General features: G+C 38.4%; 3 protein-coding genes across 5 annotated transcripts; 1 reads left to right on the top strand and 2 right to left on the bottom strand.

The window, feature by feature from the left end:
- Window positions 1-13598: 13598 nt before the first annotated feature.
- Window positions 13599-15237, bottom strand: LOC149240894 (uncharacterized). 2 transcript variants are annotated; one of them, XM_089367392.1, is made up of 4 exons: window positions 14370-15237; window positions 14249-14290; window positions 14127-14174; window positions 13599-14016 (listed from the first exon to the last, which is right to left on the bottom strand). In XM_089367392.1, exons 1-4 carry the CDS (start codon window positions 14398-14400, stop codon window positions 13931-13933), a joined length of 207 nt encoding a protein of 68 aa, XP_089223518.1. In that variant the 5' UTR covers window positions 14401-15237; the 3' UTR covers window positions 13599-13930. The 2 variants fall into 2 exon arrangements, with proteins under 2 accessions (XP_089223518.1, XP_089223517.1); XM_089367391.1 differs by having other exon boundaries at window positions 14127-14290; window positions 14370-14540.
- A 980-nt stretch (window positions 15238-16217) lies between these two features.
- On the top strand, window positions 16218-17167 carry LOC149240893 (uncharacterized). Its single transcript, XM_089370348.1, has 2 exons — window positions 16218-16707; window positions 17127-17167. The coding sequence occupies exons 1-2, from the start codon at window positions 16218-16220 to the stop codon at window positions 17165-17167; spliced, it is 531 nt and encodes a 176-aa protein (XP_089226474.1).
- A 3035-nt stretch (window positions 17168-20202) lies between these two features.
- LOC149240892 (uncharacterized) lies at window positions 20203-21274 on the bottom strand. Of its 2 annotated transcripts, XM_089367390.1 has the most exons (4): window positions 20985-21261; window positions 20864-20905; window positions 20742-20789; window positions 20203-20631 (listed from the first exon to the last, which is right to left on the bottom strand). In XM_089367390.1, exons 1-4 carry the CDS (start codon window positions 21013-21015, stop codon window positions 20546-20548), a joined length of 207 nt encoding a protein of 68 aa, XP_089223516.1. In that variant the 5' UTR covers window positions 21016-21261; the 3' UTR covers window positions 20203-20545. The 2 variants fall into 2 exon arrangements, with proteins under 2 accessions (XP_089223516.1, XP_089223515.1); XM_089367389.1 differs by having other exon boundaries at window positions 20742-20905; window positions 20985-21274.
- Window positions 21275-23873: the final 2599 nt, after the last annotated feature.

Raw genomic sequence — 23873 nt, 5'->3', positions numbered from 1 at the left:
TCAGGGTTGAAGAATGATAATAAAAGAAGAGCAGATCAGGGAAATAAATACTAATGAGGAAGGAAATTTCAAGGAGGAACACACTGTCGGCTAGAATCTGTTTAATTTTATTTATATAATTTTATTTAATCTAATAAACTGCTTTTATTTTCCTTAATATTATTAAAAAATTTATTTAAGAGAAAGAAACTTAGCTCAAAACCTAAAAATAAAACTAGGGACAATAAGAAATAAATAAATTAAACTAATTTAATATATTTTTAAATCATAATAATAATTATAAATAATTAATTTTTATAATTAATTAATATAATAATTCATAAATTAATTGATATAAAATTAGTCATTATAAAATAATTAATTAACTATTATTAAATTAATAATTAATTTTATAATAATTAATTAATATAATAATTAATATATTAATTAATATAATGATTATTATAAAATTAAAATTAATAGATTTTTTTTTTTAATTAATTAATATAAAATTAATTAATCTAAAATTAATTATTATAACATTTTTTTTTTCATTATAATTTTTTTTATTTAATATAAAATTAATTATAAAATTAGTTAATTAATTATATAAGAATTAATCATTATATAAAAAAAATTTCATTATACAAAATTAATTAATATAAAATTAATCATTATAAAATAATTAATTAAGTGTTATTAACTGTTAGCTATTAGATAGATCTCAGGTGATGGTCAAAAATCCGTTCCCCGCCAGTGAACCTGCTCAAAATGTCAGCGAAAATGTTAATATCAGTAAAAACTACGCAGTGGACAGTGAGCATAACATGCTGAACAGCGTTATTATGAATGATGAGTTAATCTTAGCAGATTCTGATTCAAACCTCGCAGTGGCCAGTAAGCAGAACGAGTTGATCAACATAGTTATGAAAAACGGCTGTAGAAGCATAAACAGCCATGAGAATAAACCTAAGGTGATCAACGTTAAGATAACAGGTTCAAATTCGTTGCAAAACGGTGATGAGGAGGGGCCCATAGCTGATTCAACCATTGCCCAGAACATTGACAGGATAAACCACGAAAAAAGCAGTGATATAAGCAACTGCGCAGGTATGGTGAGAAGCTACGCAAAAGATAATAATTCTGAAGCTTTAATCATTAAAAGCTGCATTTCAAATAATGACTGCGTTGTCAATAGCTTTGAAGATAATACATTAGCTGATTCAAATATCATGGTGGAGAACCGTTTGACCATTGCCCATAACATTGACAGGATAAACCACGAAAAAGGCAGTGATATAAGCAACTGCGCAGGTATGGTGAGAAGCTACGCAAAAGATAATAATTCTGAAGCTTTAATCATTAAAAGCTGCGTCTCAAATAATAACTGCGTTGTCAATAACTTTGAAGATAATACGTTAGCTGATTCAAATATCATGGTGGAGAACCGTTCGACCAGTCCCCAGAATGTTGACAAGATAAGCAATGAAAAAGGCAATGACAATATAAGCAACTGCGCAGGTACGGTTAGAAGCTATGCTGAGGATAAGAACTACGCAGTTAATTCTAATGCTTCAATCATTAAAAACTGCGTTAATACAAACAATAATAACTGCGCAGTCAAGTTAAATAACATTGATCAACACATTCAGGATTCAGGTAATGACACGGGAATCAATAAAGATCAAGGCTTAGACATGAGTATTCAGAGGGGAAAAAGTATGTCTTCAGCAAGCACTTGTGAGTCAAGATCAAAAAGGAAAGTGGTTAACCTGTCTTCCCAAGAATTAGATCCTGTAGCAATCAATGTTCTCAGCAAAGTTATGGGGTTTGCAGTGGCTCCTAGAAGTCTTCCTGTTGAAAGCATGATTTGTATCATAGAAGATGGAATTAGTAACCTCCCTTTGGAAGACAAAGAAGCTTTGAGGCAAGAATTTTCTCTCATCATGAGAAAAGCCAAAGATCCCAAAAGCAACTTGAGTAGGGAAGAACAAGAAGCTTTCAAATCCTTGCGAAACAATGACAAGGTGGTGGTTCTTAAAGCAGATAAAGGAGGAGCAGCAGTCATCCTAGATAAAGAAGACTATGTGCGCAAAATGAATGATCACCTAAATTGTGGCAGTTATAAGAATTTGAACAGTAATCCCATTCCCAAAATCATGAAGGATGTAAAAAAGATCATCTCAGATTCTAACCTTGACGAAAAATTAAAAAAGAAATTAATCCCCTCTTGTGAAACCATCCCTACAATCTATGGATTACCCAAGATCCATAAGGAAGGGGCCCCCCTCAGACTGATAGTTAATACTATTGGTTCCCCAACCTATGAGCTTGCTAAATATGTTGCTAAAATCCTTAAACCCCTCATCGGAAATATTGATTTCTTCATCAAAGACTCCCAGGACTTTGTGAATCTGATTAAAAATGAAAGGATGGAACGTGATGACATCCTTGTTAGCTTTGACGTAGTATCCTTATTCATGAAAATTCCTCTTGATGAAGCCATTCAGGTTATAAAAGATGTTACTGATCCGGGAACTGCAAAGCTAGCTGAGATCTGCTTAAGGTCAACTGTGTTCACCTTCCAAGGAATATTTTATGAGCAGACATTAGGTGTGGCAATGGGATCACCCCTATCACCAGTCGTGGCCAACCTATACATGGAACACTTTGAAAAGAAGGCCCTGGAATCATATCCTTTAAAACTGACATGGTGGAAATGTTTCGTCGATGATACCAACATAAAATGGACGCATGGTAAAGCAGAACTTGAAAAGTTTTTCATTCACTTAAATTCCATTTCCCTAGAAATAAAATTTACGATGGAACTCGAAGAAAACATGAGCATCCCATTTTTGGACGTTCTAATCATCAGAAAAGAGGATGGCTCTCTAGGCCACAAGGTTTTCAGAAAGTCAACCCACACAGAAAGTTACCTCCATGCAGACTCCCACCATCACCCGGCCCAGAAGTTTGGGGTTCTAAACACCCTTGCCATTAGAGCCCTTCGAATTTCCGACTCAGATCATATGAATGAAGAAAAGAGGCATCTGGTTTCAACTTTTATAAATATAGGTTACAAAGAGCATGAGATTAAAAAAGACATAGAGAAAGCTGAAAGAAGGTTGTCATCTCATGAGCATAGGGCACAAGACCAGCCTCAAGGTAGTAAGATTTTTCTACCTTATATCCATGGTGTTACAGATAAAATCGCTAAAATCCTAAGAAAGAAAAACATTATCACTCATTTCTCAGCTCCTGGTACTATCAGACAAGGTTTGAAGTCTGTTAAAGATGATATTGACAATCTTCAGCTTAAAGGAGTCTATAAAATAGACTGTTCTTGTGGAAAAAGCTACATAGGTGAAACAGGTCGCTCCCTCCAGACAAGGCTCAAAGAACATGGCGCTGATATTAGGAATGGAAGATCTCGTACCTCAGCACTGGCAGAACACTCCTTGAAGACTAAGCACCATATCTGCTTGGAAGACGCATCGATTATCGCAAGAGAAGAGCAGCATCAAAGACGAAAGATCAGAGAAGCACTTGAAATTATCAAGCATCCTCAGAATCTTAACAGAGACAGTGGTTTGGAAATTAGCGGAAGCTGGCTTCCCTTGATCAAGAAAATTAAAAGTCGCCATCCCATCCCCAGGTAATGCACCCCTCAGGTAAGTTTTCTCCCCTCTCCTTTCCATTTTTTGGACCTGTTTTATATCATTAATTTACTATAATATATTAATATTTATATATAGCCATTATTTAATATATTAATTATTATATTAATTACTATAAATATTAATTATTTATGATTATTAATATTAACATAAACTATATATATTAATTTAATTTATATAATAATTATTATATTATTTACTATTTATTATATTAATCATTATATAAATTCTATAAAAAAAAATAAAATTAATATTAATATGTTTTATATATATTAATTTATTTTATATAATTATCATTATATTAATTATTATATTAATTAATTATTATTATATTAATTAATTATTATTATTATAATAACAATTAATTAATTATTTTATAATGATTAATTTTTATATAATTAATTAACTAATTTTATAATTAATTTTATATTAAATAAAATTTTTTATAATGAAAAAAAAAATTATAATAATTAATTTTAGATTAATTAATTTTATATTAATTAATTAAAAAAAAATTATCTATTAATTTTAATTTTATAATAATCATTATATTAATTAATATATTAATTAATTATTATAATAATTAATTATTATTTTAATAATAGTTAATTAATTATTTTATAATGACTAATTTTATATTAATTAATTTATGAACTATTATATTAATTAATTATAAAAATTAATTATTTATAATTATTATTATGATTTAAAAATATATTAAATTAGTTTAATTTATTTATTTCTTATTGTCCCTAGTTTTATTTTTAGGTTTTGAGCTAAGTTTCTTTCTCTTAAATAAATTTTTTAATAATATTAAGGAAAATAAAAGCAGTTTATTAGATTAAATAAAATTATATAAATAAAATTAAAAAGATTCTACCATCAAGATTCTTTATCAATATGGACAAAGGCCTCACAACCAAAAGGCTTTAAAAAAGAGTAGTTTATGGATTTAAGAGATCTGTGGTTTGTATCTTTTGAATCAGAGACCGGAGATTCCACAGTAAGAACATTTTTCTAGCCGACAGTGTGTTCCTCCTTGAAATTTCCTTCCTCATTAGTATTTATTTCCCTGATCTGCTCTTCTTTTATTATCATTCTTCAGCCCTGATGATGGATCCCACTTGGGATTTGAAACGTTGGTGTAAAAATGTTCATACTGTGGATTCTCCGGTCTCTGATTCAAAAGATACAAACCACAGATCTCTTAAATCCATAAACTACTCTTTTTTTAAGCCTTTTGGTTGTGAGGCCTTTGTCCATATTGATAAATAAAATAGAATAAAGCTTGAAGCAAAGTTAAATAAACGTAACTTTATTGGATATGGTGTTAATGATTTTGGTTATTGCTTATATGATTACGAAAATCAAAAAATCGTTAGGAGCAGAGATGTAATATTCAATGAAAAGTTCTTGTATAAGAATCAGTTGCAGGAAAAGGAAATAGGAAAATAAAACAAGGAATACGCAGTCCTTGATGAAATCACTGAAAAACTAAAGGTGCCTGAAAATAATAATAATCAACAACCACAACAACAACAACCACAACAACAACAACCACCACAACAGCAACAACCACCCCAAACATCTGGAAGTGGTGTTAGAAGATCTACCAGAATAGGTAGACCCCCTGAATGATACTCTCCCTCATTATATTATTTATTGTTGACTGATTCTGGTGAACCCGAATGTTATGAAGAAGCAATGTAGGCTGAAAGAAAGAAGAAGTGGGAGGTAGCCATGGAAGCAGAGATGGACTCCTTAATGCATAACCAAACTTGAGACTTAGTGAGGTTGCTTATAGGAAAAACTAGGTTGAAGGATAAAAGGGTTTACAGGCTGAAGGAAGAAGATGGAGGAAAATAGAGGTACAAAGTTAGACTTGTGGTGAAGGGGTTTTCACAGAAGAAAGGTATTGATTTTGATGAAATATTTTCTCCTATTGTTAAATGACTTCAATCAGAACTATTTTAAGTCTAGTAGCAGCTGGAGATTTGCATCTTGAGTAGTTAAATTTTAAGACAACCTTTCTCCATGGGGCTTTGGAGGAAGAGATATATATGCAGCAACCACAAGTATGTAAGGTGAAAGCGAAGGAGAAACTAGTGTGCAAGTTGAAGAAGAGCTTGTATGGCTTAAAACAGGCTCTAAGGCAGTGGTATATAAAATTTGACAAGTTTATGTCTGAACAAGGTTATACTAGATGTCACTCTGATCATTGTGTTTATTTGAAAAAGCAAAATGATGGCAGCTATATTATATTGTCATTGTATGTAGATGACATGCTTGTTGTAGGGTCTAACATGCAGGAAATAAATGTGCTCAAAAGAAAATTGGCAAATTCATTTGCAATGAAATATTTGGGAGCTCCAAAACAAATCCTTGGTATGAGAATCTATTATGAAACCAGCTCAAGAAGAGATAGAAAAGATAGATCAACGCCTTATAATTTAGCCTCTTCGAGGGGGCAACCTCCTTTAAATTACATAAATGAACAATTCTTGGATGTTACAAATGAAAAGACCTCATTTCTATATATAGGAGTCTAAGGGGTCATAACATAATCAGAGCCGACATAACAATAATAATGTAAGGGCACAATAATAATAATAGTGGGCTTCTATGGGGCACAATAGTAACAATATGGGCACTACATGGGTACATCAATATAATAAGTGGGTTTTACTAATAACAATAAGGGGTTACACTAGTAGTATAGGGGCCTAACATGCCCCTCTCCTTCAAAACGCGTTGTCCTCAATGCTTGAGTAGTTATTGATGTTTCTGTATAAAATTCTTGTCCTCACATGTGGAATTTTCAGCGGGTAAGTTCTTCCACTTGATGAAATACTCTGAAATTGATCGATTTCGTAGCTGTCGGGTTCTTGTTTCTGTGACTGCTCCAGGTTCCAATATGATTTTTCCTTCCTCTTCAATTTCAGGCAATATTGTTTAAATTGGGATCTTTTGCAACTTTTGAATAAGTGGCCATACTTCTTCGTCCTTCTTCCATTCATCTCTTGCTTCGTTTATCCAATCTGGTTGGATAATAGAAATATCACAAAGCAATGCTTCCACATCCTTATTCTTGAAGAGTCTTCCCATTCGGTAAGGTCGCCATTTTTTAAGTGCATGTAGTATTGCCAACATTTCTTTCTCATAAACAGCTTGCTTGAGATGTAGCAGTAAAAATACCCAATCACCTACATCAAAACATTTTTCACTACGATGTTAATCTACCTATTGTTTCATTTGATTTTGCACGGAAGTGGCCTTATCCTTTAAAATTTGGAGAACTTGTTGCTGATGCTTGATGTGATCTTTCACTTCTTGAACCTTTTTCTTCTTGATATGTCCTATCTCTAGAGTTTGAGGAGTGGTAATTTCTTCCAATCCTTTACAAGATATGGTTGGATTCATTTCTTGATGCTCGATGTGATCTTTCACTTCCTGAACATTTTTCTTTTTGATATGTCCTTCTATCTTAATAGTTTGAGGAGTGGTAATTCCGACCAATGAATTAGAAGATATGGTTGGATTCATTTCTTCTTTCTTGATGTGATCTTTCACTTCTTGCACCTTGTTCTTCTTGATATGTCCTTCTATCTTGAGAGTTTGAGGAGTGGTCATTCTTGCCAATAGTTTACAAGATATGGTCTGATTCATTTCTTCTTTCTCTGGGGTTGGGTCGTGGCATATATCCTCTTCTTTCGATGTTTCTTGATCATTTTCTTCCTCCTCTTCATATTCTATGTAAAATAATTTCTTCTTAGCACACTTATGACCTTTAGTGCATTTGCTATCACAATTGTAACAAAGCCCTTTTTCTCTTTTTTCTTCCAATTGTTGTGGTGTAACCCTTGTAGGTTGTGGAAGGCTAGGAGAAACAACACTTCCCTCTTTATAGTTGTGAGTGGTAGACTTCCTTGTTGCCATAATTTTACTTTCCAATATGTCACAAAGCCCTTTTACTCTTTCCCATTGTTGTGGTGTTGCTCTAAAGAAGGTGTTTCTCTTTGTATCCTCATAATGTGCTATCATTTCCTCCGTGAGAATTGACCACGTAACAAGATTTTTATGAGAAAAAATCCCTTTATACCATAAAAATTGATCCGGTTCTAAATATGAAGATGAAATACATACCTTTTGTAACAGTCGTACACCATGTAGATCAAAATATTGCTCGATCTGAAGTATCCAATTTACTGGATCCTTGCCATCAAACTTCTTCATCTTGCTTTTTTTTTTTATTTTAGGACCTCGATCTTGAAACGACTATAACTCTGTACTTTCAGATATTTAAGTTCTGAAGTTACTACCTATAGTAGCTCTCTGCGTCTTCTTTCCAATGCCACCAGTCTGATCCAAATTGGATTCTCCAAGAAAGAGTTATGCACAATCTCCCAAGATGACCTGATTATAGACCTTTCCAGAAGAGTGAAATTGTATGAAGTGCCACGTGTCAAATTTTCGACCTTTCGTTCTGGAAAAGATATGCAAGAAACTACAGTCCGTCCTCTTTCTGTACCTTCTTACGAAATTTCAATCCGATGCTCAGAGAGAATGTTCTGACAATTTTCCCCAGGTCACCTGTTTTGAATGTAATTCAGGAGTCTGCAAAAAGACCTTCTTCCTCAGATCATATCTCCACAAATATCACGCGAAAGGCTCTGAAATTCAGACCCAAGGTTCAGTGCGATTTCTTCCGAAATGGGTTTTTTGCGACTTCTAAAATGTCACAGAAAAAAGTTATAGCGAAAATGCCACGATGACCTATTTGGAGCAGCGAAACCCTAGAATCCAAAGCTATGATACCAAATGTTATGAAACCAGTTCAAGAAAAGATAGATCAACGCCTTAGAATTTAGCCTCTTCGATGGGGCAACCTCCTTTACATTACATAAATGAACAATTCTTGGATGATACAAATGAAAAGACCTCCTTTCTATATATAGGAGTCTAAGGGGTCATAACATAATCAGAGCCGACATAACAATAATAATGTAAGGGCACAATAATAATAATAGTGGGCTTTTATGGGGCACAATAGTAACAATATGGACATTACATGGGTACATCAATATAATAAGTGGGTTTTACTAATAACAATAAGGGGTTACACTAGTAGTATAGGGGCTTAATAGAATCACTAGAGACAGGAAAAATCGCAAGTTAACATTGTCTCAAAATGAGTACATACAAAAGGTGTTGAAAAGATTTAGTATGCACAATGAAAAACTAGTTAGTACACCTTTTGCTAGCCATTTCAAACTTAGTAAGTAAATGTGCCCAAAGACCCAAGAAGACATGGATTATATGTCTAAAGTTCCATATGCATCAACAGTTGGAAGCTTAATGTATGCAATGGTCTGCAAAAGGCCTGATATTGCACATGCAGTGGGAGTTGTGAGCAGGTACATGAACAATCCAGGAAAGGAACATTGGATGGCAGTGAAATGGATTCTCAGATATTTGAAAGGTACCAAAAATCAAGCATTATGTTTTGGTACTTCAAACATTTCTCTGCAGGGATATGTTGATGCAGATATGGCAGGTGACAGAGATAATAGGAGGAGCACTACAGGATATGTATTTACTGTTGGTGGAATAGCTGTCAGTTGGGTTTCAAAAATCCAAAGTGTTGTTGCACTTTCAACAATAGAAGTAGAGTATGTTGCTGCTATAGAGGCTAGTAAAGAAATGATTTGGTTACAAAGGTTTATGTGTGAATTGGGTAAGGAGCATGATATGGGCACATTATACAGTGATAGCCAAAACGCCATTCATCTTGCAAAGAACTCATCATTTCATTCCAGGACTAAACACATACAACTCAAGTACCATTTCATACGATCAGTGTTGGAAGATGGAGAGTTGAAGCTAGAAAAGATACACACTAGCCAGAATCCTACAGATATGCTAACAAAAGTTGTAACTAGGGAGAAACTGAGAATATGCTCAGTTTCAATTGGTCTTCAAGAATGACAATGAATATGAGAAACAACCAGATCCAAAGATGAGTCATTGTCCAACAAATGAATAGTGGTGGAGTTGCTACAATCATTCTCCAAGTGGGAGATTGTTTTGTGTGGAACATGATTGTTCAAAGGTCTTTGTTTCAGCTGGATGTATACCCCAGGAAGTTTGTACACCCCTCCACATGGGGGGGTGCGAGGGGGACTTGTTCCCCCCGCGGGGGTCCAGGGGCCAGTGGGGGCTTGGGGGCAGCGCCCCCGAAGCTAAAAATAGACGTAAATTTGTCTTGTAAAAGTATAATAATTTCTAGTCAATCTGGGCTGTTCATTAAGTGAATGATCTGACAGTAGAACTTATGTTTAGTTTAGGGTTTTTTGACCTAGCAAAAAACCCCTCTCTTCATATGAGGGAATTGTATTTGAGGTTGTGTAATAGACGTGTATTCTCCGAGAGAGAAACAGAGAGGTAAGAAAAAAACTCCTCTCTTCATATGAGGGCATTGTATTTGAAGTTGTGTAATAGACGTGTATTCTCCGAGAGAGAAACAGAGAGGTAAGGCTGTGAGAGAAAACAAAGGATATTACAACGAATCTGCTATAGGTTGTGCCTCTTGTTTTTGCTGGATAATAGAAAGGAAGGACTGGCTTTTCGGGGTGGACGTAGCCCAAATTGGGTGAACCATGTATATCTATGTCTCTCTTGTTTTATGCATTTTCTGTGTTTATATTTCTGCAATATTTTATGTTTTCCATTGCTCTGTAATATATAATTTTCTAACAAGCTTTATGGGTTGACGTGTCAGAGCCAAGTACATCCATAGCCCCAAAAAGGAATGAAGAACCACAATGATATATCTCGGGTGGAGATCTCCTTGAGAGTAATAATGGGGATGCCAGAGTGGTAGATGTGAAAAATTAGGAAAATTGTACCTCATATACCCGTCCAAATCTAGGGATTAAGCAATTCACAGACTACCAGGATTAAGCAATTCACGGACTACGAGGATGTGTAGTGTACAGGGAATAAAACCCACATCCAGCATAAGAAAAGGACCATTGCTAGTTCGACGTCCAAAATAGATTAAAAGGTGGTGAAGTGAATATAAGAATAATGAGCGAGATAAGGGAGGGAGTAGGGGGTCCCCAAATCACATGTAATAATGTCTAGATGGCATATGTAATTAAATGGCTTAAGATCCAAGATCGAAGCAGGGAATTAAGCCACCCACAATTAATATCAGCAAAGTATATAGAATTCCTGCACCGGGTATACAATAATAACCAAGGCTGAAATTTGGCGAAAACTAGTGAACCAGTTGAGCAGACAAGGTAGAGAAATCATGCAGGAGTAGAGAAACTAAAGACCTTCACAACAATAGCAGCATTAGCATCCCATGCAGGTCAACCAAATATTGCAAATGTGAAAAAAAAAAAATTTGCAAGGCCCGGAGATTATGAAAGAGTTAATCCATCAGTGCCAGAGTAAGGGAATACTAGTTGTATACAGACAAGAGACAATAGTCCTCCCATGGACAAGCATTCATAAAAGATTTAGTCCCGTAAGGCATCTATGCGCTTTGACGGGAGGGAGTGTGTTGAGAAGATACAGTAAAAGATATAAATTGCGATAGCAATTAACATCAGAATGTGAAGGAATTATGACAGTAAAAAAAACTAAAAAAGAACATGCTATAACATCAGAATGTGAAGGAATTATGACAGTAAAAAAACTAAAATAGAACATGCTATTCATACCGATAAAGTTCCTAGAGGATAAATCCAGAACATTAAGGACACCTCAAATGAAATATAAGTATCATATAAAAAGTCACATCCCCCATCACATTGAAGGAAAACATTCCCTAAAATGGCAGCCACAGACGAGAAAGGGCCAAAACCAGCAGAAAAAATCATTTTATAGCAAATAATAGTCCCATCACACATCATCCATTACGCCTGGTGGACAAACGTGGAAAAAACTAGCAGCTTGAAGATTGTCAACTGGTCTCCCTGCTACTAGTGGTCTCTATTCCTAGGTCTCGGAAGAGATCCCCAAATGTGACCTCTACCCCAGTCACATCTTTTTAGGTCACACAATCCTAATTATGTGCTCAACCATGTAGCCAAAGTGCGACCTACCGAAGACTGCGACTGGACACCATTAGCGATAACGTTACTAAGGTAAAACGTTATGAGAAATTGCTTCAAAGCCACCATTCACTCTGTGGATCATGCAGGGCTGTACTTTTGAATTATGAGAAATGGAATGCACAGAACGAGTGAGATCAATATTTTAGTGGCATTGTTTTGTGGTCTTACAGTGGCCATGGATTCGAGTTCCAATAATAAGTACATTGGACTGCAAGTCCAGTACACCATGTTTTATTTCGTTTCTAATTATTTAAAGCTCTGCGAGTTATATTTAACATTAACTTCCATTTCCCTGTCTTGGTTGAATATTTGACGTTACATTATCGTTTCTCACCAATCATCGGTTGCAAATGTATTGTTGCACTTGGCCATGGTTCTTTTACATTTGTTGTTTCACTTGGACATGTTCCTGAAGGTCGATTCTGAAAGCCCAGGTTAGTTTTGTTCCTGAAAACCGTGCCTATTATTGTTCTTTTCCCATGCTATTGTTCTTTTACAGTATAGGTTAAGGTTTTTTTTCAGCATAGTTTTAGGTTGAGTGCGAAAAAAGTTATTAGACTTTTCCTTTTATAACTTGCAGTTTGATGTTTGAACACATAAATATTTCCTTAGCTTCAAGCGAACTCCTGAAAATTTCTCTGGATTTTTCTTAAAAACTAAATTTACGATGAGAATGAAATAGTTTAAATTTACGTTTTTTTGCTTTAAAGCCCATGTCTACGATAGAAAACTTTAAAGCAGGTATGTTTTCCTTCATTTTACTTTAAATTCAAAAAAAATATCCTTAAATATTTGTTCAATGGTGAGAAGACTAGAGAGTCCAGATTACCCTCCTTTTAATTAATTCTTGAAAATTGATGAGAAATTTAACTTTTAAAACATACGTTTAGGCTGAAATGGTTACATTAACGTGTTTTATTGAATTTGATAGCATTGTTGTGGTAGCGGAGGATCTTAATTTAATGATCGGTGCACAATCTCAATGGCGGCTGTGAATGATGCAGGAGCATCCAGCTCCGAGGAGACAAATGATCGCTGACTGACTCACGGGGAAAACAGAAACAAGATAAAGACTCCAGGAGTGGGTGGACAGGTCACCAAGTTGGCTGTTGTCTTTTCTTTAATTATTGTTCGTTTCCTTTTATTTCAGAACAATTTAAATTACAAGTTGTTAGCTTAGGAAAGAAAAACTGTTTAGTTAAATTTTTGTTTAAAGAAAACAAATGACAGTTACAGGATTCAAGTAGAACAGTTAAATAGGCAGTTATGTTTCATGTAGTTTAAAAAGGAAAAGAAAGAATGTAACAGGGACTTTTTCCCCCTCAAAAAGAAAAGAATAAGAGATAGCAAGACGAACAAACCCTCTGTAACAGAACTATCTTATTTATGATAGAGATACTCTATTGCTAATATTTCCCACAGAAGGCATTCAAATATTTACTGTGTGTTTTAATTTATGACAGAAATATTCTATTGCTAACATTTCCCACATAAAGCATTCAAATATTTACTGTGAGTTTACTGTGCATTTTAAGCGGGAGTTGGAATAAAAAGGGCCTAACTGTAGCAGGAAATTAAATAACAAGAACGTTACAGGCATCGAGTGAGACCCAGATTACAACCCGTATTGTACAGGAACAATACAACAAGGCACGGAAGAACAACGCGGTCACACTTCACCAGCATACGAGCTTACAGAAACTTACAAGGAAAAAAGGTACCGAACAAACGAACGCTGTTTCCATTGTTTTTATTAAAAACATAGCATAGCCATTGCATACAGGAAAGAGTTAACAAAAACAAGAGTCCGCCTTAAGATTCTGAAATATTACAGTGTTATATAAAAAAAACCCTTGTTACTACAATTGTCAAACGCCTTTCAAGGCCGAAAGCATAAGTCTGTTGACCAGAACCAGTGACAGAGAAATTGCCAACACTGGAAATAGGCACAGCCGAATCCACAAATCAACACAGAGATAAGTTATAAACCCTTGCTACTACAGAGGACCGAGACTGCAGCTCGATTAAAAAGAGAGACTACAAACGCCGGAAAAGGGCACGGCTAAAACCAAACAAACGCTGCAAGGTGACTCCTAAACCTATGGCTATATCGAACATATTTACAGACATAATAGAGCATGAGTGACCCTACCCGTTTGTGAAGAGAACCAGAATCGAACGGAACCGAAAATTGCACAAACCCACAATCCTCGTTAGCAAGCCACCAGGCCAACCTGCACGGAGGGCAAAGCAAAGTTAGTCTGAGAGTGGAACCCAGGGTCACCATTGAAACCAGAGGGTTAAGAACACTGAAGGAATAGCGCAAGGGAGTCGTAGAACTCACCTACAAATTGACCCGGAGGTGGCCGAGACAAAAACCCAGTAACCACAGCTGAGAAGGCACAAGAACTGTGAGTGACTGTAGCAGGAAACCAGAGCAGAGTAAATCATAAAACAATAACATACCTTCGAACTCGGCAGAGCGGCGACGCCAAGGTTGCAAGCCATCTGAACAGGATCATAGCTCAGTAACAAAAAACGAAAGGAGCCTTACAACAGAAACCTCATGTAAACACGATACACTTACCATTAAACACAGTAAAGAGAAACTGAGCCATGCGAGCCTAACTACCCCAACAAACAGCAGCGAAGGCAGAGAAAGCAGCATATCACCAGAAATCATAGTCATAGAAAGAGTACTGTGACCATCGAACAGACGGAGGAGCGGACCAGGTTCGAATCCGGGGAGCAGAGCCATAAGAACGCAGAGCAAAACCCAACAGAGCTACAAGGCAGAAATGAACCGGGGCGTAACCTTTAGGGTTTAACAAAAGCGAGAATACGTCGACCGGGAGAATTGGCAGCTAGCCCTATCAACCGGCAGAGGGGTGCCTTAATGAACTGCAGATTGGAGGCAGAGTAGATCTACGGAAGATTGACTTTTTAATACAGCAGTGACCGCTAAGGGCCTGAGGAGCGACCACGTAGTTGTGTGTCCACGTCACCGAAGGGCTGGGCCATCAAAAGTGGTATCAGAGCAGGTTTTGAGTAAAAGAAAATGGAGGTTGGCAGAAGAGGAAGAGTCTGGAGGGTAGCAGAAGAGGGACTCCGAGAGGAGTTCCATGTCTTGCGAGAACGATTGGAAGCAGTAGAACTTGGGGGAAGAAGAAACCCAACAGATGACAGTGATGAAGATGTGGCAGAACCAGAGGATGAATTGGAGGGGGTGACACCAGAATTCAGACTGTTGAAGTCGGTTTTATTGTCAAGTCATAAACCAAAACATGAGATGTCAACTTATGATGGAAGTCTGTCTGCAGACGTGTTATTGGATTGGCTAAGTGAAGTCAACAAGTATTTCGAGTTTGAGGAAACTAGTGAAGATAAATAGGTGAAGTTCGCCGCCACCAAGCTGAAAGGACATGCGTCCTTGTGGTGGGACAGCATTCAGGCGGAGAGGAGGAGGCTTAACAAATAGCCTATAAAGAAATGGTCCCGAATGGAGGCCAAACTGAAGGAAAAATTCCTGCCGAAGGATTACCAGATTATGCTGTACAGGCAGGTACAGAACTTGAAACAAAGGGGAATGACTGTTAAAGAATTTACAGAGGAGTTCTATAAGTTGAATTTACGAGCAGGATATGTGGAAGACACCCCGGAGAAAACAGCCAGATTTGTGAATGGCTTGAGGGGGGAAATCCTGGATGAAATCGGTATCCTTTCACCCCGGACATTGGATGAAGCCTATCAGTTTGCACTGAAGGCAGAGGAGAAAATTAACCGGAAGCAGAGTGCCAGGAGAGGAGGTGGAACTGGCAGGGGGAAGGGTAAAATGTTTGGAAGAGGCCGAGGTACAGGTTCAAGTGAAGAAGGCAGCAGCTCTAAGTCTGCTGGAACAGCAGAAAAGGACAATAGCACCAGAGGAGGACGACCACCTCAGCGTGGGCGAGGGTATGGTCGGGGCAGGGGAACTGTCCAGTGCTATCGCTGCCACAAATGGGGACACAAGTCGTATGAATGTCCTGAAGGTGAACCAGCAGGCGGAAGAGGAGCTTATGTTGCTCAGCCAGAGGATGCTGAAGCAACACCTCAGGAAGCAGAAAATGCACCAGAGACAGGTGAAGCTTTGGTGTTGAATAAAGTGCTGTTGAAACCAGCAAAGGAGGTTGCAGAACCAGGTCAACGAAAAGCTTTGTTCCGCACGGTCTGCAAGTCACAGGGTAAATGCTGTAAACTGATCATTGACAGTGGGAGTACCGACAATTTAGTGGCTGTGGAAATGGTAGAAAAGCTGGGATTAAAAAAATTAAAGCACCCTACTCCTTACAAAGTGTCATGGCTGCAGAAAGGACATCAGCTGTTAGTTGACGAACAAAGTGAGGTGGAATTTTAGATTGGCAGATACAAGGATAAGATCCTTTGTGATGTCATGCCAATGGATGTCTGTCACCTACTGTTGGGACGACCTTGGCAGTTTGATAGAAGCGCAATCCATGACGGGAAAACGAATTGTTATAAGTTTGTTAAGGATGGGATCAAGCACACGCTTGTACCCATCAAGGAGGAAAATACAGCAGAAGCCAGCGGAGTGAAGGCATTGCTGTTGGGCGGAAAGGAGTTTGTGAAACAGATTGAGGACAGCGAAATCAATTTTGCTGTCATAAGGAGACCAAAGACAGTGGTATTACATACGCAGATATCAGATTTGCCTGAAGAAGTTCAGAAGTTGCTGCAAGAATTTGGGGACATTGTGGTGGATGACCTTCCCGATGAATTACCACCAAAGAGGGGTATTAGTCACTGTATTGACTTTATACCAGGGGCAAGCCTGCCAAATAAAGCAGCTTACCATATGAGTCCCAAAGACCATGAGGAAATTAGGAAGCAAGTTCAGGAATTACTTGATAAAGGGTTGATTCGAGAAAGTATGAGCCCTTGTGCAGTACCGACCGTTTTGGCTCCAAAGAAGGGAGGAGAATGGCGAATGTGCACAGACTCCAGAGCCATAAACAAGATTACTGTCAGGTACAGGTTTCCCTTGCCAAGGATGGACGATATGATGGATTGTTTGAGCGGGGCAGCCTATTTCTCGAAAATTGACCTGAAGAGTGGATATCACCAGATTCGAATTCGAGAAGGCGACGAGTGGAAGACAGCTTTCAAGACAAACGAAGGCTTATATGAGTGGCTGGTGATGCCATTTGGATTGAGCAACGCTCCCAGCACATTCATGCGCTTGATGAATGAGGTATTGAAGGAATTTAATGGGAAGTTTGTGATAGTTTACCTGGACGATATTTTGATTTTTAGCAGGACTAAAGAGGAGCATTTCAGGCATTTGCAGAGTGTGTTGAGGAAGCTGCAGCAAAACAAGCTGCTGATTAATCTGAAAAAGTGTACCTTTTTTCAGCGAGAATTAGTGTATTTGGGATTTGTCATTGCAGAAAATGAATTAAAAATGGATCCGGAAAAGGTGGCAGCTATAGTTAGCTGGCCTTCTCCGAAAAGTTTATTTGAAGTCCGAAGTTTCCATGGACTAGCCAGTTTTTACAGGAAGTTTATCAGAAATTTCAGCGAGATTTGCGCACCTATGTTGGATACGATCAAGAAGGTAAATCAGCCTTTTCACTGGACTGAAGCAGCGGAAAGTAGTTTTCAAATTTTGAAAAAGAAGATTACTGAAAGACCGATATTGAGGCTGCCTGACTTCAACAAACCTTTTCAAGTTCGTTGCGATGCCAGTGGGACAGCCATTGGGGCAGTCCTTAGTCAGGAGGACAGACCGGTCGCTTTCTTTAGTGAAAAGCTAAACGAGAGTAGGCAGAAATACTCAACCTACGACAAAGAATTTTACTCAATCGTACAAGCTTTGAAGCATTGGCGGCATTATTTGCTGGGAAATGAGTTTGTTTTATTTACAGATAATTCTGCGTTGCAGTACATTATGCAGCAGCATAAATTGAACCACAAACATGCAGCTTGGGTGGAGTATCTGCAGAATTTTACGTTCGTACTAAAGCACATTAGTGGGCAAGCGAACAAGGTGGCAGACGCACTGAGTAGAAGAACATTGCTTCTACAGGAAAGCACAATGCAAGTCTTGGGTTTTGAGCATTTGAAGGAGCTGTATCAGACTGATACCGAATTTAGGGAGGCATATGAAGCTTGCCAAAACCCTCTGTTAAGGAATAACAGCAAGTGGCTAGACTATAATCTACAAGAAGGGCTGCTGTTTAAAGGAGGACAGCTGTGTATACCCAACTGTTCTATGCGGGAAAATATAATACAGGAGAAACACAGTGGAGGACTGGCTGGACACTTTGGTATCGACAAGACGATTGCTCAGGTACAACATTTCTATTTCTGGCCGAAACTGCAGCGAGATGTGCAGAGGTACGTGAGTAGATGCAAAGTTTGTCAGCTAGCAAAGGGTCACAGTCAAAACACTGGTCTTTATTTGCCATTGCCGATTCCGAGTCGACCATGGGATTCAGTGAGCATGGACTTCGTTCTGGGTTTGCCGAAGACACAACGAGGCTTCGATTCAGTAATGGTTGTAGTTGACCGATTTTCAAAAATGGCACATTTTGTACCTTGCAAGAAAACGAGCGACGCCACTTATATAGCCCACCTTTTTTTTACTGAAATCGTTCGGTTGCATGGACTCCTGAAATCCATCATCTCTAACCGGGATGTAAAGTTTACTGGTCACTTTTGGAGAACTCTGTGGAAAAAGTTGAATACTCAATTGCAGTTCAGCTCCGCTTATCATCCGCAGACTGATGGTCAAACGGAAGTAGTAAACAGAAGCCTAGGGAACTTACTTCGAAGTTTGACAGGAGAAAATTCCCGGACATGGGACCGTGTACTTGCTCAAGCAGAGTTCGCATACAACGATTCACCTAACCGCAGCACCGGTTACAGTCCGTTCCAGATTTTGTACGGCATGCACCCACGAGGAGTGCATGAATTGCGAGATTTGGGGAAACTCGAGAAACGGAGCGCTGATGGGGAAGAATTCGCTCAAGCGATGAGCAATTTGCACGAACAGGTCAAGCTGAAGTTGCAGGACAGCAGTCAGAAGTATAAACAACGAGCTGACACAAAGCGTCGGGAAGTTCAGTTTAATGTTGGGGATGAAGTCCTTGCGTATTTACGTAAGGAGAGATTTCCGAAGCGGGAGTACAACAAATTAAAATTCAAGAAGATCGGTCCCTGCAAAATCATCCGCAAATTTTCTGCGAACGCTTATGAGATACAGTTGCCACCTGGGATTGGTATTTCTCCCATTTTTAACGTGGCAGATCTGTTTCCCTATGTCGCTGATTCGGAGAATGATGCAGCAGCAACAGTGCCACGGAACATCAGCTATGGAGAAGATTCTTGGACGAGACAATTGCCAAAGGCACCACCCCTTGAGATCGAAAGGATTCTGGATACACAGGTAGCTAGACGCACACGCAGGAAGGAGTATCTGCGGTATTTGGTCAAGTGGCAGAACCGTCCAATAGAGGACAGTTCTTGGCTCAACGCAACGCAGATAACTAAAGCGGGCTATTCTATTGACGACCTCATGGAACAGAGCCATGACTTTTCGCCACCCCGGGAGCCTGATGCAGGAGCATCCAGCTCCGAGGAGACAAATGATCGCTGACTGACTCACAGGGAAAACAGAAACAAGACAAAGACTCCAGGAGTGGGTGGACAGGTCACCAAGTTGGCTGTTGTCTTTTCTTTAATTATTGTTCGTTTCTTTTTATTTCAGAACAATTTAAATTACAAGTTGTTAGCTTAGGAAAGAAAAATTGTTTAGTTAAATTTTTGTTTAAAGAAAACAAATGACAGTTACAGGATTCAAGTAGAATAGTTAAATAGGTAGTTATGTTTCATGTAGTTTAGAAAGGAAAAGAAAGAATGTAACAGGGACATTTTCCCCCTCAAAAAGAAAAGAATAAGAGATAGCAAGACGAACAAACCCTCTGTAACAGAACTATTTATTTATGACAGAGATACTCTATTGCTAATATTTCCCACAGAAGGCATTCAAATATTTACTGTGTGTTTTAATTTATGACAGAAATATTCTATTGCTAACATTTCCCACAGAAAGCATTCAAATATTTACTGTGAGTTTACTGTGCATTTTAAGCGGGAGTTGGAATAAAAAGGGCCTAACTGTAGCAGGAAATTAAATAACAAGAACGTTACAGGCATCGAGTGAGACCCAGATTACAACCCGTATTGTACAGGAACAATACACCGAGGCACGGAAGAACAACGCGGTCACACTTCACCAGCATACGAGCTTACAGAAACTTACAAGGAAAAAAGGTACCGAACAAACGAATGTTGTTTCCATTGTTTTTATTAAAAACATAGCATAGCCATTGCATACAGGAAAGAGTTAACAAAAACAAGAGTCTGCCTTAAGATTCTGAAATATTACAGTGTTATATAAAAAAAAACCCTTGTTACTACAATTGTCAAACGCCTTTCAAGGCCGAAAGCATAAGTCTGTTGACCAGAACCAGTGACAGAGAAATTGCCAACGCTGGAAATAGGCACAACCGAATCCACAAATCAACACAGAGATAAGTTATAAACCCTTGCTACTACAGAGGACCGGGACTGCAGCTCGATTAAAAAGAGAGACTACAAACGCCGGAAAAGGGCACGGCTAAAACCAAACAAACGCTGCAAGGTGACTCCTAAACCTACGGCTATATCGAACATATTTACAGACATAATAGAGCAGGAGTGACCCTACCCGTTTGTGAAGAGAACTAGAATCGAACGGAACCGAAAGTTGCACAAACCCGCAATCCTCGTTAGCAAGCCACCAGGCCAACCTGCACGGAGGGCAAAGCAAAGTTAGTCTGAGAGTGGAACCCAGGGTCACCATTGAAACCAGAGGGTTAAGAACACTGAAGGAATAGCACAAGGGAGTCGTAGAACTCACCTACAAATTGACCCGGAGGTGGCCGAGACAAAAGCCCAGTAACCACAGCTGAGAAGGCACAAGAACTGTGAGTGACTGTAGCAGGAAACCAGAGCAGAGTAAATCATAAAACAATAACATACCTTCGAACTCGGCAGAGCGGCGACGCCAAGGTTGCAAGCCATCTGAACAGGATCATAGCTCAGTAACAAAAAACGAAAGGAGCCTTACAACAGAAACCTCATGTAAACACGATACACTTACCATTAAACACAGTAAAGAGAAACTGAGCCATGCGAGCCTAAATACCCCAACAAACAGCAGCGAAGGCAGAGAAAGCAGCATATCACCAGAAATCATAGTCATAGAAAGAGTACTGTGACCATCGAACAGACGGAGGAGCGGATCAGGTTCGAATCCGGGGAGCAGAGCCATAAGAACGCAGAGCAAAACCCAACAGAGCTACAAGGCGGAAATGAACCGGGGCATAACCTTTAGGGTTTAACAAAAGCGAGAATACGTCGACCGGGTGAACTGGCAGCTGGCCCTATCAACCGGCAGAGGGGCACATTAATGAACTGCAGATTGGAGGCAGAGTAGATCTACGGAAGATTGACTTTTTAATACAGCAGTGGCCACCAAGGGCCTAAGGAGCGACCACGTAGTTGTGTGTCCACGTCACCGAAGGGCTGGGCCATCAGTGAACAATATGATGCCTAATTTAAAAAAGCGGTCTATTTAATTACACAGGGTTTGAAATCAGGATGTATATGGTTATTTTTTATCCGAGTATCTAATAAATTACCTTTCCAGCTTATTCTTTAAATTCATATAAGACTTTCATAGAAGAGAAATTTAAATACCATCTTTGTTAGTATCTCTGAAATTAGTTCTCCAGCTTATTTTTTAAATTCATATAAGACTTTCATAGAATAGAATTTTAAATACCACCTTTGTTAGTCAAATCTGTAGATATACATTGTGCTTTTGTTATGAATATTAACATCAGATTATTTATAGACTGGTCACGACAAAGCTCACAACACTGTATTCCTTAATTCCTTAGGAGTTAAGGTGGTATCAAATAAGCAAATTAGTTTTAAGGGCTTCATTGTCTTTTGTCTCTAGTCAACATCTTACAACAATTACCATGAATCTTTAATGGAGGTCTGATGCTCATTTTAACTTAAATTCTTGAGAATCGCCAGACGTGATTTTTAAAATAGTAAGCTCAACTTATATATTATTGGCTAAGCCTACTCCCCTTCTATCTTATGTTCAACTTCTCTACCCTACCATAGCCTTGAAAAGCAACTTGTATGTTACCAGGTTTGGCTAAGATTACGTGCTTTCTATCTTATCTTCAACTTCTATACACTACCATTTGAAAGGTACCTCACTTCTCTGCATATACATCTTTTCTCGCCATCTCATATTGTGAATCTGATGAACTTTTTTATTGTTTGAAGTCGGCTGCTACCTTTTTAATCGCCAACCATCTCATCCTATGGAATATGCATGAAAAAACATGGAATCAATTTTCCCCTTATACACAATGAAAAGCAGAAACCCAAAATTTTGATATCCAGTAAACATTTTACATCAAATTTGTCGTTGAATCTATCTTAAACCATTGAGAAAGGGAAAATTTCTATCAAATTGCATCTGAGATGTTTGTACATTGGTATTTGGGATTGGTGCAGCTGCCATATATCGAGAGCTTTTAATTTTTAAATGGAGTCAATTACAATCCATGCAAATATGTGAACGGATTTAAGTTTTGTCCTCAACAATGTTGATTTATGAGTCTAAACCATCTCTAAAATAGATGTGTGTTTTTAAGTATGAAGGAATTAGTTCACTAGTTTTAATGTGAATGCTAACTCTAGTTTGACGAGTCAAATATGAACACATATATTGTGTGTCTTTTAGTTGGATGGAATTAATTCATTAGTTTTAATGTTGTTTCTAATTCAAGTTTCACCAGTTATTTATGAAAAAGTATATTTTTAAGAGACTGTCAAGAATTTGTTCAATTAATGTAATTTTTTTTAATACTGAAGAATTACTTTATTAGTTTTAATTTCAATATTAGTGTGAGAGGATGGACAATAGAGAGAGTAAGAGGGGGAGAGCGATAGTGGGATAGAGAAAGAGGTAGTATTGGGAGAGAGAAAGAATGGGTGAGCTAGAAAGAGGGGGAGAAGAGAGTGGGGGAAGAGAGAGGGTGCATAGAGATGGGGAGTGAAAGAAAGAGGAATGGAGAGAAAGGGAGAAATAAAGAGGGGTAGAGAGAGGAGGTAGAGGGAGGGATAGAGATAGAGTGGAGAGGGGGAAGCGAGGGAGGGAGGCAAGGAGGGAGTCTGGGGAGAGAGGGTTGGAGACATAGGGAGAGAGGGGGAGAAGGAGATGGGAAGAGAGAGAGAAAGATAGTGAGAGGGAGATAACAATGAGGGGGAGAGATAACAAGTTAGAGAGAGGGAGAGAGTGGGTGGAGGGAGGAGTGGGAGAGGGAAGGGGAGGTATAGAGAGGGAAACTAGTGGGGATAGAGACTATAGCAAGAAAGAGATAGGGAAAGTAGTGGGGATAGAGAGAGTGGGGAGGGGGAGAGAGAATCAATAGGGGAGAAGAGAGAGTAAGGGAAAGAGGGGGGAGAAAGAAAGAGAGAGAGGAGTGGAGAGGATGAGGGGGTAAGGAGAGAAATTTGTGGAAAGAGAGAGAGAGGTAGGGGCAGAGAGAGGGAGAGAGCGTGAGATATAGATATAGAGAAAGCAAGGAAGAGAGGGAGAGGTAAATAGTTGGATGGGGGAGAGAGGGAGTGGGGAAGAAATAGAGGTGGTGAGGTGGAAGAATGTGAAAGAAGAGGAGAGAGAGGGTGAAAGAGAGGGGGCCAGAGAGGGAGAGTGTGAGGTTCGGGGGGAGAGAGTGATATAGAGTGAGAGAGAAAGTGTGTGTAATGGATAGAGAGTTAGATGGGAGAGAGAGTAGGAGAGTGATAGTGGGGCAGAAAAGAGTGGTGTAGAGGGAGGGGTGGAGAGACAGGGAGAGGGAGAGACAAATTGAGGGTAAGAGAGGTGGGCAAGAGAGATGGTAACAAAGAGGAAGAGAGAGTGAGAGGAAGATAATAAATGAAAGGAGAGAGAGCAGAAGAG

Source organism: Pinus tabuliformis, chromosome 8 (genome assembly GCF_031772625.1).
Source record: "Pinus tabuliformis cultivar Carrire ecotype Pingquan chromosome 8, CPIR1, whole genome shotgun sequence".
NCBI lineage: Eukaryota > Viridiplantae > Streptophyta > Pinopsida > Pinales > Pinaceae > Pinus > Pinus tabuliformis.
The sequence above is the reverse complement of the archived record's forward strand: the minus strand, read 5'-3'. Positions and strand labels throughout refer to the sequence as shown.